The 15,478-nt window shown below is 36.5% G+C and overlaps 2 protein-coding genes across 2 annotated transcripts; both read left to right on the forward strand.

The window, feature by feature from the left end:
- The first annotated feature begins 2,505 nt into the window (after positions 1–2,505).
- LOC143721919 (protein unc-119 homolog B-B-like) lies at positions 2,506–4,981 on the forward strand. The gene is made up of 5 exons (XM_077212850.1): positions 2,506–2,892; positions 2,990–3,103; positions 4,250–4,340; positions 4,452–4,624; positions 4,710–4,981. Exons 1-5 carry the CDS (start codon positions 2,610–2,612, stop codon positions 4,841–4,843), a joined length of 795 nt encoding a protein of 264 aa, XP_077068965.1. The 5' UTR covers positions 2,506–2,609; the 3' UTR covers positions 4,844–4,981.
- A 712-nt stretch (positions 4,982–5,693) lies between these two features.
- LOC143721904 (matrix metalloproteinase-25-like) lies at positions 5,694–13,103 on the forward strand. Its single transcript, XM_077212825.1, has 10 exons — positions 5,694–5,999; positions 8,733–8,862; positions 9,030–9,189; positions 9,775–10,079; positions 10,202–10,381; positions 10,452–10,548; positions 10,623–10,702; positions 11,750–11,899; positions 12,123–12,401; positions 12,507–13,103. Exons 1-10 carry the CDS (start codon positions 5,904–5,906, stop codon positions 12,767–12,769), a joined length of 1,740 nt encoding a protein of 579 aa, XP_077068940.1. The 5' UTR covers positions 5,694–5,903; the 3' UTR covers positions 12,770–13,103.
- Positions 13,104–15,478: the final 2,375 nt, after the last annotated feature.

The following is a 15,478-nucleotide window of genomic DNA, read 5'->3' on the forward strand; positions in this document are numbered from 1 at the left end:
CACCCTGACGAAACTTACCAATTCAAAAAATTTATGGAATGCATAGCTGATTTAAACAATTGGATGACTAGTAATTTCCTACTTAATAAAAAAAACTGAGATTCTAATTATTAGACCAAAAACCCCTGCATAACCTAGAATACTTTCTAACACTTAATGTCAAGTCTTGTTGTTGGTTAGGAACCTAGCTGTGCTCTTTGATACCAATCATTCATTTGAAAGCCACGTTTGTATCATCTATAAAACCGCATTCTTCCATCTTAAAAATATATCTTGCATTCTCAAATTCTGGCCAGTTGATAATAGAATATCAAAATTAACTGCATGCGATAAATCCTCTTCCTATTTTCCACTTAAACTTTGAAAGCATTGTTCAGGAAGCGACAACCTTGGTCCGTTTAAATCTAGACTGAAAACACATCTCTTTAACCTGGCATACACATAACACATTATCAATTTCTACAATTCATGTAAAATGATTATTAGGCTGCTTAAAGGTCAGCCGGAACCGAGAACACTTCCCATAACACCTGATGTACTTGTTACATCATAAGAATGGCATCTACGCTAATATTAGTCTCTCTGTTTATCCAAGGTTTACCATACTCAGCCGGATCCGGGCCGTATCCAGATTAGATGGAGGACCTGCACCTAGACATGACCACAACGCAGCCCTGAAGTGTCAGCAGAGATCGTGTCAACTAGACTATCCCCAGCAAAGGCCTCCTCGAGACAACGAAAGGGTTTTTCTTCTCCACGACAAACTTTTTTTTTCATTGCAAAGACAAGCAATTGGCAATGTCACTTTGTAAGGAAAGACTACGCGCCTTCGCACATATGCATTCAAACGTGCATGCCTACAGACTAAAAATGTAATACGCATGTGCATGCCATCACCGGTTTCACAGATTTACATTTTTAAGTTTACACGGAGATGATAACATTATCGCTTTCGAAACCTACTTCAAAGTTTGCATTCTCAGGCCACCAAAATGTCGTTGTCGTGTAAATGAACAGCCAGAATGCATTAAAAGTTTTCTGTATTCAGTTAAAAACGGTTTTATGTAATCAGCCCCTGAGTTAATAACTAATGAGTTTACAATGGAAATTAATCAATTCAAAACTTACAATGACTTTCTTCTAGAGCTGTTCTACAGCTAAAACAATCTTTGTTGCATTAATTTCCTATTATCGCTGTAAAACTGCTTTGAAACAATCTGTATTGTAAAAAGTGATATATAAATGAAGGTGAATTGACACCTGGTGTTAAGATGTTTTGGTCAATCGGATAACATGTGGGCAACGCTAAATGCTGGTGTAAACAGGGTCTAAAATGTTTTTAGCTTGCAAGCTATCAAGCACTCTCACCATTCCTGATTTCTAAGACGCACTCACAGCGTTTGCTGTGGTCTTGCAGGTGTCAGAGCAGAAACAAAAGCTACTGCTGCTGTCCATATGTTTTTCTGTTTTCTCTGATTGTGTTTATATGTAAATTGCACACGCTTATTTTGTTCATTAGATCGAAAGATACATTAACATTTCTCTAAGAAATCAGGACAGAAGAGGTTGAAAGTGGACAAAAGAGATGTGTTAAAATACCAGGTGTAAAAGGGTATGTCTCCCTCGTCTACTTGTGATCCCATCAACCAAACCGCATCTTAATACCAGGTGTAAACAGGGTCTTTGAGTCGACTATGAACTCCTCTGTGTACCGAAGTATTCTAAAGTCAAATGTGAAGTCCTCTGTCCGACAGCTAAAGCTTGGCTGAAATTGGGTCATGCTAACTAGACAATGATCCCAAGCCAACCAGCAAATCTACAATAGAATGGCTGAAAAAGAAAAAAATCAAAGTGTTGCAATGGCCCAGTCAAAGTCTAGACCTCAACCAGACTGACATTTTTGCGGTGGGACATTAAGAGAGCTGTGCATAAATAAATGCCCACAAACCTCAATGTACTGAAGCAAAGTTGTAAAGAAGAGCTAGCCAAAATTGCGAACAATGATGCGAGAGACTGATACTGTCATACAGAAAATGATTTCTTCAAATTATTGCTGCTAAAGGTGTTTCTACAAGCAATTAAATCATAGTCGTTGTTCGTCTGAAGTTCTATTTACTTCATTTTAAGACCTGCTAACGACCAGATGATTTTTATTATGGCCTGTTACACAAAACCATGGAATTCAAAAGGTTGTCCTTTCTTTTTCACATGACTGTAAAGATAGCTGTGTGAGATCAACATCTGACTTTCATCACCACTTTTTCTGTTGTCTGTGTCTCTATTAATACATATCAGTCCTGGTAATCTCTTTCTCTGTATCCACTCACTATCCTCCATATCTTAATTCTACTGCATATCTACATTCAATTCTATCTGTTCATCTCATATTCCTTTTTGTCCTTTCATTGATGCCATAGTTGCTGTGTCCGTGTTTAATTGAGGATTGGCTTGGATTAGCTGTTTGAGGTAGCCTTAATCTGTTTGAGTCACTGAGACACAGTTTATGAGAGAAGAGCTGAGGGTAATCACAGAGAGTGCCTGACAACAGATGGACCTGTGTTAGTTAACCTGACAGAAACACTCGAGGAAAATTAGTCAGCGATTTGCAGATGGACAGTGAAGTTCTCAAAGTACTACAGAGTGAGGAAGAAATGGAGCAGGAACTGTCCTCTGAGAGAGGCGAGGGCAGTGAACAAGAGGAAGATGAAGCTGAAGAGGATGAGGAGGAAATAGCTGAAATGCAGGGCAGAGAGGATAAGAGGGATGTGGAGGACTGGAATGGGTTTATTTCAGGAGAAGGACTTGCAGCTAAAGAGGAGGTGCTGCTGGACTGGAAGCCAGGTGACCCTGTGACCCCTCAGTATGTCCTCAGACTACCAGGATACACAGACGGTGAGGACGACTCAAACAAAGCAGCTTATTTGTGTTTTTGTTTGTTTTACTGCACAATAGTTTTCTTTTCCTTTACTATTATTGGTTATGTGTGCAGATTACCTGTGCTCCCCAGAAGACAATGTCTACAATATTAGCTTCTCACGCTTCAAAATAAGAGACCTGGAAGGTGGATCAGTCATTCTGGACATAAAACGACACTGTCCAACAAGTATGCTAGTTTGTTTTCAAGATTGCATTCTCTTATTTTCTGCTGTGCTGTGTGATTTTGTAAACGACACATAACTTGGCCAAGTATGATGTCTCGGATTTTGATTGTGATTGAACTGTTTATGCTAATTAGATTATCAAATGTGTAATTTGCTAGTGGACATTATGTGCATTAGCATTTCAAATATGTATTGTATATCACCCTTAGTATTATTAATATATTATTATATATTTTATTATTGATATACTACTATATACATTTTCATTTAAACTTTTCATGATCCAATATTTATATTTAATTAATTTCAGCTTTATTTCAGTTGACAGTTTTATACAGTATATCATTTGAATAGTTTGAAATAATACTGATTGGCTCCACTACACCAGTCAAAAGAATTAATCTGCATTTTGACATAGATGGGGTTCTTGTTAAACCCTCATCCTCTGTCTGCAATCTTGGTGTTTTATTTGACTCTTCTTTTTTCCTTTGGTTCCCATATTGCTGCAATTGTTAAAAGCTCTTTTTTCACCTGGACAATTATTGCTCTTCTCTCAATCTGGCTGATGCAGAAACCTTGGTACATTAATTAATTACTTCACGTCTGGATTAGTGCAATGACTTGTATATTGGCTTACCAAAAGAAGCACACTATAAGGTTGCAGTATGTAAAAAAGTGACCTTACCTTGACCAGATGCAATGCTCACATTATTCACTTCTTATTGCTTCACGCATTCATTTTAAGATGCTCCTGCTAACATTTAAGGCTTAAATGACTTTCTTCCTCTCTGTCTTTATACACCCATACCTGCCAACTGGGTCTCTTAGGTCGTCTGAACTTGGCCTTTTGTTCATTCCTAGATTTCGACTGTCGACTTTAGGTGGAAGATCCTTTTGTGTTACTGCTCTCGAGCCATGAAACCCACTGTCCCCTTCTCTTCTTAATATCTCTACTCTATTCATTTTCAAGTCTCAGCTGAAAATCTACTTGTTTGAAATGTATTTTTGATAAATTGTACTTGGTGTTGTGTGTTTATTGTTTATTGTTTCCTTTGCATGTGCATCAATGTATTCTCCTGTTAAGTAATATTTAGCTTGTGGAAAGGCACTGTGTGAATAAAACTTCTACTTCCTCTTCTTCTTCACAGAAATAAAGGATGTCATAGAGCTGGATGCAGGCCGTTTCATTCAGTATCATTTCAGTCCAGCTTTTCTAAATCTCAGGGAGATTGGAGCCACGTATGTTTTAATATGATTGCTATCGGGCCTTTAGAATAGACCTAATTTAATCAGAATCAATAACTATAAAAATAGTTTGTTTCTAAAGTGGTTTCTCTCTCTTCTGAACAGACTTGAGTTTACCGTGGGTGGTAAGGCAGTGAACAAATTTCGGCTGATTGAGAGGCATTACTTCAGGGATCTACTGCTGAAGACGTTTGACTTTGAGATCGGTTTCTGTATCCCACACAGCAGAAACACCTGTGAACACATCTACTGCTTACCAGACCTGGATTCGCACACCAGTGAGGAACACACAAACATATAATGCATTTCCACACAACCTTATGTGTGCAAGTGTTCAATGTCAACTATGTTCTGTTTTTTCAGTTGAGGAGATGATCAGCCACCCTTTTGAGACGCGGTCAGACAGCTTCTACTTTGCCAAAAACACACTGATAATGCACCATAAGGCAGAGTACTCCTTCAACCAGGGGCTGGAGTTCAATGAGAACCAGAGCTAAACACATCACAATGAGGCAATGTGAATCGCAGTATGGCTGCAGAAGACTGGTAATATAATATACAGATTAGCGTTGTATATTTGGTTTCATAAGCCATAAACTATACAAAGGCATGTCTTTGTTACTTTACTGATGTTTGTGCTGGGGAGATGTTGTGTTGCTTGCACTGTGATAAAAAAAAACTGTGAATCAGGAAACATGCTGATGATTCCATGTTTTGTCAACTCTGAGAATACATATATGTAAAGGTAAGCCCTGATGATGATTAAGAGAACAGACATCTTGAGGATCCATAACATGGTTTATTTATTTATGGCAATTAATGGTTCCCTTTCTTCATTCTCTCGCTCCACATCTCATAAACATCCTGTCTATTTTTATCACAACACAATGCACAGTACTTTTTCCTCTTCCCAGGGGGTCTTATGCCCCAGCATAATTGCAGAAATGAAACCACTTTTTAAAAAACACATTTCAGATTTTAATTTCATTTAGCCTATCGCTGGCAAAACTGAATGTTCAGCATCATTATCTTCAGTGTCCCTTCAGAAATCTGAGAAATTCTAATATGCTGTTTTATAATATCTATATGCCTTTCTCCTCAAACATGTTTTTTCACTTCTTCATGGCCTATTTTGAGTTCAATGAGGTTATTTAGTCAGCAAACTGTGATCAGGGGTCACACATGCATTCAGGGGGTCAAATATTTAGACGGATGCTCCTACTGAGATGAAGAGAGAGAGAGAGAGAGAGAGAGAGAGAGAGAGAGAGAGAGAGAGAGAGAGAGAGAGAGAGAGAGAGAGAGAGAGAGAGAGAGGGAGAGGGACAGAAGTATTTACCAAAGCAATATACCCTCTTGGGAAGTCATATGAAACAGAGGACAAACCGTGACTGCGTGGAAGAAGTGACTTGGTCTATTCTCAGTGACTTGGTCGTCTTTTTTTTCTATTTACAGCTGTTTTGATTGTGCTCGAGCATATATTCGTGATTTGTTGTTTTTTATGTTTACAATTAATGTGGTAGTTTTGAGAGTTCAAACAATCCGTCGATGTCATATTGAATGAGTATGATCGCAGTTCTCACAATCGGCGCCGCGCTTCTCAGTGTTGTGAGCGCGCGACCTGCGCTGATGCCAGATCAGTACGCGCGAGGAGTGGTAAGAATATTCAAGTGTTTATTAATACGAACGCTTATGTTTGATATAAAAATGTTTGATATAATGTATCTCATGCAGTGTTGGTCAGATAAGTGTCAATACAGTATTTGTCGCCTGGAATTGATTAGGGAAATGTCACCTTCATGAAGACATTTTTAGGTAACACTCTACAATAAGGTTCATTAGTTAACATTAGATAACTACCCTAGTTAACATGAACTAAGAATGAACTTCTTAGGCATTTATTAATTTGGTCGAAGGTTGTATTCGTTAACATTAGTTAATGCACTGTGAACAAGAACAAACAATGAACAGCTGTATTTTTTTATTAACTAATAGATAGGCTACTGTAACAAATGTATTGCTCATTGTTAGTTCATAGTTATACATTAGTGATGCTGCAGGGAGGTGATCCAGTCAGATGAGTAGGTCAAATTTAATTTCTTAACAGCAGAAAATAAAATAATAAATGAAGGGTAAAATTAATTCATCCATAATCAGGATTAAAAGTTTAATAATGAAACATAAAATTAACAGTTAAAATCACTTCTAATAATCACTTCTAATGGACATTGACAAGAGTTAAAAAGTCTTTGGCTGTAACTATTGTTAATTATTATTGTGTTATTCTTATCACTTTGATTTGTCTACTTGATTTTCATTTTCTTGTCGGATGTTCTTTTTTACATAAATTCAAAATACATTTTCTAATCTAATCTAATCTAATCTAATTTCTTAAGTAAAATATAAGTCTAGCTATTCTTGCAAGATAAGTTGTTTGAGAGATCTTTCATGGAAAAGACAGGTTGCGAAGGAGCAAGGTTTGAGTCCAAAGATAGACTGACCTATACAGAAATTGATCTCCCTACAGTTGCTTATCGGAACAAAGCCAACTTCCTCTTTTTATAGTATATTGCATCGAAGCAGACACACAAGACACAAACATATAGTTTTCACACTCTGTGGTGTTAGCCCGTACACTGCAAGATGTTTAGCTGATAACATTTGTGTATCACTTTATTCCGAGAGATTTGAGCATTTGTGGTCTGTCTATCAGAAACGTATAGACTTTTGCCCTCATCTAAACAGGAAGTACAAAAGATCACCCTAGGTCAATCAGCTATTTGAGGAATAAAGATTAATAAAAGAAAGCATGTGCGAAGGATAAAACATAAGCTATATATATATTTTTTTCTTTTTCTGATTCATCAATCCCACACAAGATTATTTTTAAACAATACCCTCATACACTTCGATCAATAATTTTAGCAGGAGCATAAACAATTTCTTTCGACCCTTTAGCATAGATACAAACACACAAGCAAAAGAATGCATAAATCATCAGTTTTTCTCTCTTTTGAGCTGAGGCATCTCTTTCTTAGTTTCTGAAACGCATTTTGAAACATCAGTCTGGTTGGATAGATGGTATTCAAATAGTCTCCAGATAGGAACTGAGTACTAAGAACTGATAGGAGTAGACATAAACAATATGTAGAGACAAACATAACTCATAACAAATGCACAACTTCAATCATTTCATTCATTTTCTTGAGAGAGAGGATTATATTAGCATTCTCTGAAAATGCATCATTCAGCATCTCTATCCCTATCAGAGAAAATAAAAGAATTTTAGGCATTACTTGTGCATTACAGCAATTATAGCAGCAACAACTATTTCACTTTCTGGGTGAAATAATAAGTAGTATGTGTCTTCACTTCACGTGTGGGATTTAAGAAAAACCGGGAAGGTTAGTAGAGCAAGCAGGAGAAGGAACAAGTTACAGTCACATGCATCCATCTCACACCTGGCTCAATTTAAACAAGTACAGAGGTTGGAACAACACTGGATGGGGGCCTGAATATCGAGTGGCCATGGGCCCAAAAATTCCAATTTTCTCTATTAGAACCTGATCCCCCACTTGTACAGGGTTCTGAACCCGTAAATTGAAAGCAGTGCTTGTCAAATCTTTTGCGTTTTGAGCACTGAGAGCAGTGAAATGAGGATTTATCAAATAATTTGTCATCAATTTCAAATACTCCTGTAAAGTGTCCTTTAAAGGACCAGTAGGACCTGCTCATAACAACGGTGCTTCATACGGTAATGACATAGGACGTCCCATGCAAATTACCAAAGGTGACGGCCTTGTGGTGCGATTTGGAGTGGCTCTTATAGCCATGAGAACTGTTGGCAGGTACTTAAACCATCCGCCATCATATTCACTCAATTTCGCACGCAAAGCCATTTTAAATGAGATCCAGTCAGATGAATAAGTCAAATTTATTTCTTAACAGCAGACAATCAAAAAATAAATGAAGAGGAAAATCATCTGACTGCTTCTCCTCCTTGCAATGTTAACGAATGAACCTTATTGTAAAGTGTTACCCATTTTTACCACATTCATAAAAATTCAACATTACTTTTTTTACAACAAAACAAAATAAAACTTTTGAAATAACTTGTCGATCTGGTTAATAATGGGTTTTACCTATAAAATCTAATCAAAAAAGTAACTGTAGGCTATTACAAAAATCAGCCTAACTGTAAACAACACAAGCTGTCATAACAAAATCTGATACAGATATTATAAATTAATTGTGTAATTTTTTTTGTAAACTTCATACAGTTTTCATTAATTTCAAGTTTGGGGATGTTTCATTGCTTTCAGAGCTGATTTTCTTATTGTTTTATACATCAACAATGTATAATATTTGCTTGTTTGTGTGTGTGTGTAGGACTGGTTGATACGGTATGGGTATTTACCATCTCCAGACTCTCTAATTGCTCGACAAACCAGGGAGGGGATTGAAGAAGCTGTCCGTAAAATGCAGCGATTTGCTGGTATTGAAGAGACTGGCAAACTAGGTGACCAAACTCCGTATATTCACTGTTTTAAACTGTAACACTTTATTCAGTTCTATCAGTTTTAAGTTTTCAAGTTTATTCAGATGGAAGCACAAGTAAAGCCCTCAGAATCTTTCTGCATGCATTGCCACTATAGTTCTGATGATTCCACTTTTGTCGAACTTTAGATCAGGCCACTTTAGAAATGATGGACAGACCTCGCTGCTCTCTCCCGGACGCCATCAGCTCTGAGGATCTGTTGAAAAGAAAGAGAAGAGGGAAAGGGAAGCTGAAGAGGATATACACTCTGCCAAGGTTGAGCTGGGACGACACTGACATCACCTGGAGGTGTGATCATTAAGTCTCCAGCAATATTCTATACATTGTAAAAAAAATAAAATAAAATAAAATATATATATTAATGTAACTGTAAGTTGTCTTACCATACACGGTGAAAACTGTAGATGATATATGGGTTTTGCAAGTAATTAATCATTGTGTAATTTATAGTGAAATGTGCAGTGAAATAACAAAAAGATTTCAGAAATGTACATTTGTGTTTTTGTTATACATTTTAGTTAGTATTTGTTGCATTATTTTAGTATAATTTGTGTTACCTAATGATGTTTAGTCCCTGTGCACCATCTTTACGAGTATTAGCCATGTTTTATGGACAGGCCAATAATGATCAACTCAGTGAACAAGCAGATTTTGGTAGTTAAAATAGACTGTCACTTATAATAACATTATACCGCTTTATAAAATATGTGGTCATGAATTGTAAAATATGCAGGCACTAATATGCCATCAGTAATTTTAAAAACACTGTATTCCTGGTCAGCTTATTGTTGCTGTTTATTTATGCAGTGTATTCTTTTTAATGTAATATGTAACCAGAATATTAATCTTACATGTCTCCCTTATTTTCCCTAGCGTGCAAGATTTTCCCTCTCCCTCCATGTCTCCCACTCTACATCCAGGGCTGGTAAGGCTCATTTTGACCTATGCCCTCCGAGCATGGAGTGATGTCACACATCTGCGTTTTCACGGGATTCGCCCTTCTCCATATGACCCATCACCACAGACAGACATCAAAGTCACCTTCGCCAGTGGCTACCATGAGGATGGATATCCTTTTGATGGCAAGGGAGGCACACTGGCACATGCATTCTTCCCAGGAAAGGAAGATCTTGCTGGTGACACACACTTTGATGATGGAGAGAGCTGGAGCTATGGAGGTACATTAAATGCAGGACATAATTTGTGTATCCAATCTCATTATTCACAGATATTCATAGACAGATTAAAAGAAAAGAAGATGGGTCAGAAGTGCTTCAAAGTTTTATGTTTTCTTCCACAGATAGGAGCAGCAACACAGATTTATTCACAGTTGCAGTGCATGAGTTTGGTCATGCTTTAGGCCTGTTTCACTCCTCCTCCAATGATTCTATCATGAAGCCTTATTACTATGGCCCTGTGGGAGACATGCACAGCTACACCTTACCCCTTGATGACAGACTGAGAATACAGGCACTCTATGGTACTCTGTAATATGTGAATAAATAAATTAATGAATATGTTCATTTCTCACAACTGCGTTTAATATACAGGAAAAGGACCAGATTTTAAACCTTCTCCATCTGTTTCTGCTCCCACAACTATTCTGCCCCATTTCTTGACCCCTGCTCCTCCACATCCTCCCTATCAGTGAGTAACACTGTGATCATGAAAGGTTTGACAATGGTTGTTATATTTTTCTTAATGCTTTTCTCTTTTTTTAGCCCAGCAGCCTCTGCTGATCGTTGTCTGGGAGGTTATGATGCAATCGCTAATATCAGAGCAGAGGTTTTCTTTTTTAGAGGTATGATGTTTGAATTATAACATTTAAATCTTTGGCGTCGGTGAGATTTTTAATGCTTTTGAATGCTTATGCTCATCGAGGCTGCTTTTATTTGAGAAATATTATTACAGTGTAAAATAAATGTTTTCTATTGTAATATATGCTAAAATCTATTTTATTCCTGTGATGCAAAGCTGAATTTTCAGCATCATTACTTCAGTCTTCAGTGTCACATGATCCTTCAGAAATCGTTCTAATATGATGATTTGCTGCTCAAGAAAAAAACAAAAACTTACTATTATAAATGTTGAAAATGGTTGCGCTGCATGCTTAATATTTTTGTGGGATCTGTGATAAAAAAAAATTCTGAGTTCTGTGATGAATTGTTCAAAAGAACAGAATTTATTTGAAATAGAAAACGTAAATATAAAAGTCTTTACTGTCACTTGATCAGTTTAGTGTGTCCTTGCTGAATTTAAGTGTTAATTCTTAAAAAAAAAAAAAAAAAAACTCAAAATGTTTGAACATTTGTAGACAGTGTAAAAGTATCAGAGGGACTTCCCTTTGGGGTATCCTCAACATATCCTGAAAATAATTGGTAGAATGGTATTGTAAGAAAAAATGATGAGGATGTTGAAGATCTCAAAGATGAAGTTTATTGCAGCATAGCAGTGGCAACGTATGGGTTCACCAGCGTCAAAATGAACCCAGAACATCCAAATCTCAAACCATTTATCCTGTTTTATGAAATGAAAATGAAATTGCTCCTGTTGTAACAGCTGTGGTCTGTATGTTAATGAGGTTGAGACACCCCATTGTCTGAGATGGTTCTCTGTGTCCCACACCCATTCCCATTCTACAATTGATGACCATTTGCTCAGGAACGCAAGTGGCTTTCCTCTTCTCTATGATAATTAAGCCATTTTGGGGAAGAGCTCATTCTAAAATATACCGTGGAGTGGAATCTGGATCGAGTCAGACTACAAATTCTTACAGTATCAACATTATAAATGAAAGAAAATATTGTTTCTGTTCATCCTCTACCTCAAACCATTCTTTTTTTATCAGGTCCACACTATTGGAGGGTACATCATTCAGGCTCATTAATGTCCTTGACTCCAGCTCTGATCCACAGCTTCTGGATCGGTTTGCCTCCAGAAACAACCAGAGTTGATGCAGCATATGAGAGAAGAGATGGATATATTGTATTCTTTATTGGTAAGAAGGAATAAATAGACCCAAAATTTAAAAATATGTGAGTTATTACAAGCAATAGTTTATTATTTTCATACTAATATTGACTGAAATTGAGTGTACAGAAAGATTGAGAGGATGCAACATATCAGAAATAGTGGTTGAAAAACAAGATTTGTACTGGCTGTTGTTCTCAGTAGCATCTTCATTCCTTATTTTGGGTCTTTTTCATTCTCGTTTTTTTCAGGTAATCGGTACTGGGTATTTAGAAACACAATGTCCCTCCCTGGGTACCCACGACCACTTTCAGATTGGGGTTTACGCTCTTCTGCAGGACAGGTTATAGAGAGAGTGGATGCCGTATTTCTGTGGCCGCACAATGGGAGGACGTACCTGTTTAGTGGTGGAGAGTACTGGAGGTTTGATGAGGCGGGAACAGAGCGAAAGCTGGAGGAAGGATACCCTAAGCTGGCATCCATCTGGGGGTTGCCCTCTTGCCCTGATGATATCATTGGATTTCTAGATGGTAAGATGTGTCTTTTATCATAAAAGATTTTATTTATAATGATTTCCATTTGTATTTTTTTTCTCCCGAACTAACCTCAAACCATTTTATCCACAATTCCCTCAGGAGACACCTATTTCTTTAAAGATTCAAACTACTGGATTTTAAAAAGAGGAGGCCTGGAGCAGGAATCTGCTTTCCCGAAGTCCATTGCTACTGACTGGATGAAATGTGATGTCAACCTTTCAACTCACACACCTGAGATTCCCGGAAGAGACAGACACTGTAGTTGTGTCCAGAGTTCAGCAGCTGGAATATGTTATTTATTCAATTATGGTAGTTTGTATTTTGGTTCTTACATTCTACTGATAATATTCTGCGATTTTTAATGTTGTGACTGTAGTTAGTAAAAAATTATTTTAGCTATCAATGAATTAGCCTTCATCTGGGATAGTAAAGTGTCCAATGGTTCCTTATTTTAGAATCTAAGCAGATGCGGTGTGTAATCTTGGTATTGTTTGCCTATACTGTTTCTTGAATACTGTGTATTCGGATATCTTACTCATTTGACATACTGCTTTTTACAAACTATATAGAATATATTACAGTACATAGCCTACTAAATGGTCAGTGTTTTGAAGAATGGTCTCAAAACTAACACCCTATGGGCTAAAAGCCACGAAACAATACTTAAAAAATAAAACTCAAATTGTGTGAGGCTTATTCTGTGTGTTTTTTACTCAGTTACAATCAAAGTTGTAGTTTTTTAAAGGCATTAATGTCTTATATAATGTTTTACATTTTTATTTTAAAATTTCAATTTTAAATAAATGCTGTTCTTTTGAATTTTCTTTTCATCAAGTATTTCTGAAAATGTGTTAGTTTTCACAAAAATATGAACAGCTGTTTTCAAAATTGATAATAATAAGAAGGTTTGAGCAGCATATCAGCATCAGCATATTATAATGTGACACTGAAGACTGGAGTAATGATGGTTTGATATCACAGAAATTAATTATATTTATTAAATTATATTATATTTATTATGTAATTATTTAAAAATATATAATTTTTTACAATATTTTGATCAAATAAATACAGCCTTGCAGCAGAAGAGACAATTCTTTCAAAAACAATTAAATAAAATATTTTTCGAAGAATCAAAAACACACTTGCATTGTGACAGCGAGTGAAGAAGGATGAATTGTGTTACGATATGTCCAAGCATTTATCGGAAAATGCATTAAATATAATCTAAATATAAAAGTATGGGAATCAGGGAATCTCCCGCCTTCATGGAAACAGTGGTACCTATTGCAGAGCCTGGGAATGTCAATTCCGACAAATTATAGGCCTGTTACTTTGACATCAAACATATGCAAAGTAATGGAAAGAATGGTTATGTCTCGAGTGTTATTTTATTTGGAGACCAGAAATTTGATACATCCATATCAGAGTAGGTTCAGAAACGGATGTAGTAAACTAGATGCAGTTGTATGCTTGGAGAATGAAATAAGGAAAGCTCATGTGAATAAAGAAGCGGTAAAAGGAGTATTTTTTTTACATTGAGAAAGCATATGACATGTAGTGGAAGGAAGGACTGCTAATTAAATTAGTTCAAAATGAGCATAAAGGGGAGCTTATATAACTGGGTTATGGATTTCCTGCAAGAACGAACCATACAAGTGAGGGTATAGGTACTGAATACTCTGATATTTATCAAATAGACAATGGAACCCGTATGTTCGTAGCCCCATACTTTTTAATATGATGATAAATGCAGGATAGATGTTGTTGAAAACTGGGCTAATCAATGGGGATTCAACTCCTGAAGTTAAATTAAAATGATACAATCAAACATTAAAGCAAGTAACACTAATTAGGTATCTGGAAGTGTGGGTGGATTCCAAATTAACATTTGGGTCTCATATTCAGAAGCTAGTTGATAAATGTCGAAAGGAGTTAATGTGTTGAGGTGCTTGGCAGGAGTGGATTGCTACAAGGCATTCTCTTAAAAGGCTATACTGTGCATTAATTAGGTCATCAATTGATTATTGTAGAAAAATATATGGCTCAGCATTAACCTCACTGCTTACTAAGATATGGTGATTCAAATCCAAGGCATTATGTTGTGGAGCTTTTATATCCTCTCTTTGTGACAGCTTTGCAGGAAATGGGTGAAATGGCACTTGACATTCATGAAATTCAGCTAAATATGGTATATTGGACTGGTATTAAAGGTCATTTTACAAATCACCCAGTCAAAACAATATTGGAAACCTGCTGGGAATATGAGAAGACTTATCTGGATAGCTTTGGCTGGACAGCAGGCAAGCAGGCTCAACAAATAGGCATCAGTAATATCAATAGCCCCACATTGGCTCTGCCTATCTGGCTCTTCTATGCCAACAGTTGATGTGCAAATAGCTAATAAATGAAAACCAGAAATATGTTCCAAAAGAGATAATAGTGCAGCAGTATTTAAATACTAAATACTTTAATTCAAAATTTATACTGATGGTTCTGCTGACCCAGAAACATGGGCGTACAGCCGCTGCAATGTTTTCCTCACTTTAAATATAAATCTGCAAAAAAAAAACCCTGCTAACAATATATCAGTCTATTCAGATGCCTTACAGTGGGTGGAAGAAATCCAACCTACAACAGTAGTAATCTGTTCAGATTAATTTTTCCGCACTTACAAGTATATTGAATGGAAAATCAGAATCTATGCAAGATATATTAATAGAATTACTACAAAGTTTATATAACCTGCCAAATTACAATTAGAGTAGAATTTTTATGGGTTACTGGCTCATGTTGGAGTGAAGGGAAACGAGGAGGTGGACAAGATTAAACAGGCTCACAAATATAGACATACACATACCTTTGTGTAAATCAGAAATGAAAGGGTTAATTAAAGTAGCTGTCATAGAGATGTGGCAAGATGGGATAAAGGAAACAAAGGATGACAATTGTATAATATAAATAAACAAGTTGGCCGTAAGAACTGATTATGGTAATAAAAGGGACGATACAGTTATTTCTCGATTGAGAATTGGACACTTTATTCTTAATAAATCACTCCGGCTGATAGG

The sequence above is a fragment of the Siphateles boraxobius genome, unplaced genomic scaffold, assembly GCF_051911475.1.
Source record: "Siphateles boraxobius isolate OS27281-9 unplaced genomic scaffold, OSU_SipBor_1 66, whole genome shotgun sequence".
In the NCBI taxonomy this organism is placed as follows: Eukaryota; Metazoa; Chordata; class Actinopteri; order Cypriniformes; family Leuciscidae; genus Siphateles; species Siphateles boraxobius.

Coding starts and splice junctions, on each gene's coding strand:
- LOC143721919 (XM_077212850.1), top strand. CDS start 2,610: ATGGACAGTGAAGTTCTCAAAGTACTACAGAGTGAGGAAGAAATGGAG. Junction 3,104..4,249: donor AAAACGACACTGTCCAACAA/GTATGCTAGTTT, acceptor TCTTCTTCACAG/AAATAAAGGATGTCATAGAG. Junction 4,625..4,709: donor AGACCTGGATTCGCACACCA/GTGAGGAACACA, acceptor CTGTTTTTTCAG/TTGAGGAGATGATCAGCCAC.
- LOC143721904 (XM_077212825.1), top strand. CDS start 5,904: ATGAGTATGATCGCAGTTCTCACAATCGGCGCCGCGCTTCTCAGTGTT. Junction 10,080..10,201: donor AGAGAGCTGGAGCTATGGAG/GTACATTAAATG, acceptor TTTCTTCCACAG/ATAGGAGCAGCAACACAGAT. Junction 12,402..12,506: donor TATCATTGGATTTCTAGATG/GTAAGATGTGTC, acceptor CAATTCCCTCAG/GAGACACCTATTTCTTTAAA.